Below are 3,265 nucleotides of genomic sequence, written 5' to 3' on the forward strand. Positions count from 1 at the left end.
CAATTGTGCAGTAGTTTGAGCATTCTTTGGCATTGCCTTTCTTTGTAATTAGAATGAAAACTAACCTTTTCCAGTCCTGTGGCCACTGCTGAGTTTTCCAAATTTGCTGGCATATTGAGTGCAGCACTTTCACAGCATCATCTTTCAAAGCCTTATAGTGTGTCAGAAAAGTCTTGTTTCACACTATAAAATGTTTGTGTTGGCCTGACTTCCCAGCGGCCCCATGCAGCCCGGGCATGCCCAGTGCGGGCGCAGCCGCCCCGGCCCTGGCAGTGCCCGGGCGGGAGCGTGCGACCCGGTGCGGAGGGGCTTGGAGGAGACGAGCGGGCTCGCGGTGGGCGAGGGACCCGGCTGGAGCCGGAGCCAGAGCCGCGGCGGCGAAGCTGCCGGGTCCTTCATGATGAGAAATCTGGGGACACTTCTCTCTCCTTTGTGTAGTTGATAGTTTGGGCGGTAAAGAGATGGCTGACAGTGTCAAAACCTTTCTGCAGGATCTTGCCAGGGGAATCAAAGACTCCATCTGGGGAATTTGTACCATCTCAAAGCTAGATGCTCGATCGAATTCAACAAAAGAGAGAGGAGCAGCGTCGAAGAAGGGCAAGCAGTGTCCTGGCTCAGAGGAGAGCCCAGAGCATAGAGAGGAAGCAGGAGAGTGAACCACGCATTGTTAGCAGAATTTTCCAGTGCTGCGCTTGGAATGGTGGAGTTTTCTGGCTCAGTCTCCTCTTGTTTTATCGAGTGTTTATTCCCGTCCTTCAATCAGTGACGGCCCAGATTATTGGTGACCCATCGCTACACGGGGATGTCTGGTCGTGGCTGGAGTTCTTCCTCACATCAATTTTCAGCGCTCTCTGGGTGCTCCCCCTCTTTGTGCTCAGCAAAGTCGTGAACGCGATTTGGTTTCAGGATATAGCTGACCTGGCATTCGAGGTATCCGGGAGGAAGCCTCACCCATTTCCTAGTGTCAGCAAAATAATTGCTGTCATGCTCTTCAACCTCTTGCTCCAGGCTCTCTTTCTGCTCCAGGGGATGTTTGTGAGTCTCTTTCCCATCCATCTTGTTGGCCAGCTGGTTAGCCTCCTGCATATGTCTCTCCTCTACTCACTGTACTGCTTCGAATATCGTTGGTTCAATAAAGGAATTGAAATGCACCAGCGGTTGTCAAACATAGAAAGGAATTGGCCTTACTACTTTGGATTTGGTTTGCCCCTGGCTTTCCTCACAGCAATGCAGTCCTCCTACATTGTCAGTGGCTGCCTCTTCTCTATCCTCTTTCCTTTATTCATTATCAGCGCCAATGAAGCAAAGACCCCTGGCAAAGCATACCTTTTCCAGTTGCGCCTCTTCTCCTTGGTGGTTTTCTTAAGCAACAGACTCTTCCACAAGACAGTCTACCTGCAGTCAGCCCTGAGCAGCTCCACTTCTGCAGAAAAATTACCCTCACCGCACCCGTCTCCTGCCAAACTGAAGGCTGCTGCAGGCCGCTGAGTCGGTCACCCGCCATCTGGAGGGGCCGGGTGGGATCGGAAGGATGCTGCGGCAGCTCTTCTCCTGGTTCACCTCCATCCCCTCCCAGGGAAGGCAGGGCCCACCCTGCCAAGGGCCCTGCCCACATTCCCTTCTCTCTGAGGAATCCAGATTTTTGTCTCTGGTGCATGTAAGGCAGAATCTTCCTGCGACCAGTATGGATTTTAAACACTGGTGAGTCTGAAAGGACCACAGGTTTTTCTGCAGCTCTTTTCTAGCATTCGCCAGCCCCGTGCCTGGACTGATTTGAATACTCTTTCTCCCTGTGCCATTTCCCTTCCATTTTCCCTTTCTGCCTCCCACCACCCTTGGATGAATGGATTTTTGTAATTTTAGCTGTTGTGTTTTGTGGACCTGTTTTTTGTTTTTCTGTGAAGCACATATATTGGATGTGGGAGGGACAGGAGGCTCCGCTGCTCCTCGTTACTCCCTTTATAGCCATCACTGTCTTGTTTCTTGTAACTCAGGTTAGATTTTGGTCTCTTGCTCCACTGCAAAAAGAAAAAAAAAAAAACACAAGCCTGAAGACATGGGACAGAAGAAAGACCTCACAGCCAGATCTCCGCTGGGTTTGAGGAATGACTTTCTTTCTTCCCCTTGCAGGGGAAAAAGCTTTTTTCACTGGTACATTTAAAGCTCCCCAAAGATAGGGAGGTACCAATTTCGGACAAGTGCCACTGCAACACAGAATGCTCAGAGAACCTGAACTTTTAAACTCTGGAGGTCTGATCTTGACTGTTGGCCACTGCTGGGTCTGTCTGGTGTTTCAAAGGAATATTGGGTGCTGCAAATAGGAACTGAAGGGGTAAACTTATTAAACCCATTAAACCTGAAAATAAAAAATAATAAAATAAAATAAAATAAAATGTTCGTGTTTTCTTTCAAATAGGAATTAATACAAATGCAATTTATTATTCCCTTGTAGGAGAAAAAAAATATGTGCAGTACATCAAATGGAAATTAGATATTAGATTCAGCTTTAAAACTGTGCACTATTTCCTTGAACATTACTAGTCCTTTGGAAGATCCAAAAACACCTAGGCCTAACCAGTGCAGTAACTCAGGTATACATTTCACCACATGCGGTGCCCCTCGTGTACACAGGCTTATTCGTGAGAGGGTTAAGTGTGTCCCAGGCATCTATTTTCACTGCTCAGAAACTGCAGGCAAATATGGCATCTGCCAACTTGAGGTTGGGGTCTGATGGGAAAAGCCAGTATTGCCCTCGTTTGAAGGCTAGAGTGCGGCAACCTCCAAGCTGCCTGAGAAATACTTTGTTGCCTGTCTTGTGTTCACCACTGAAATGCCTCTGTGAGGACAAGTAAGATTTCTCGAAAGAAAAGGGTGCTTGTAATCCCTTCCTAGGAGCTCATCCACAGCACTCCCTGGCTAAAGGGCAGACTAAACGTGACCACTAACCTCAAAGGAATGTCCAGTTCTTCCATCCAATCAAGGTAGGCATGCAGCAGTTTCCCTGAAGCCCTGCTGAAGCTAGTGCAGTAACTTTGGCTTGCATTTCAAGGCTCCTAAGACTCTCGCCGCAGCGCCATTTTCCCTAGAAGAACACTGTATACCACGAGGCTTTTCTGCAGCTCCTGGGCAGCAGAAAGTGACATAGGCTTTGGGACCAACTCTTTGTATCCAGAGTGAAGGTCAACACACTGCTTTCTCCCTTGGAGAGCTAGGTGTCCAGAGCTTCCAAACAGCCAGAGAATACAGTTGTATTTGGTCTCAGGTG

The 3,265-nt window shown here is 48.5% G+C and overlaps 1 protein-coding gene across 1 annotated transcript; it reads left to right on the top strand.

The window, feature by feature from the left end:
* Window positions 1-242: 242 nt before the first annotated feature.
* On the top strand, window positions 243-2,071 carry LOC101122263 (etoposide-induced protein 2.4 homolog). Its single transcript, XM_060413926.1, is given in 3 exon segments — window positions 243-554; window positions 556-1,701; window positions 1,995-2,071. Coding segments are annotated over 2 exon segments (1,026 nt in total). The 5' UTR covers window positions 243-461; the 3' UTR covers window positions 1,489-1,701; window positions 1,995-2,071.
* Window positions 2,072-3,265: the final 1,194 nt, after the last annotated feature.

This window comes from Ovis aries, chromosome 3 (genome assembly GCF_016772045.2).
Source record: "Ovis aries strain OAR_USU_Benz2616 breed Rambouillet chromosome 3, ARS-UI_Ramb_v3.0, whole genome shotgun sequence".
Taxonomy (NCBI): domain Eukaryota; kingdom Metazoa; phylum Chordata; class Mammalia; order Artiodactyla; family Bovidae; genus Ovis; species Ovis aries.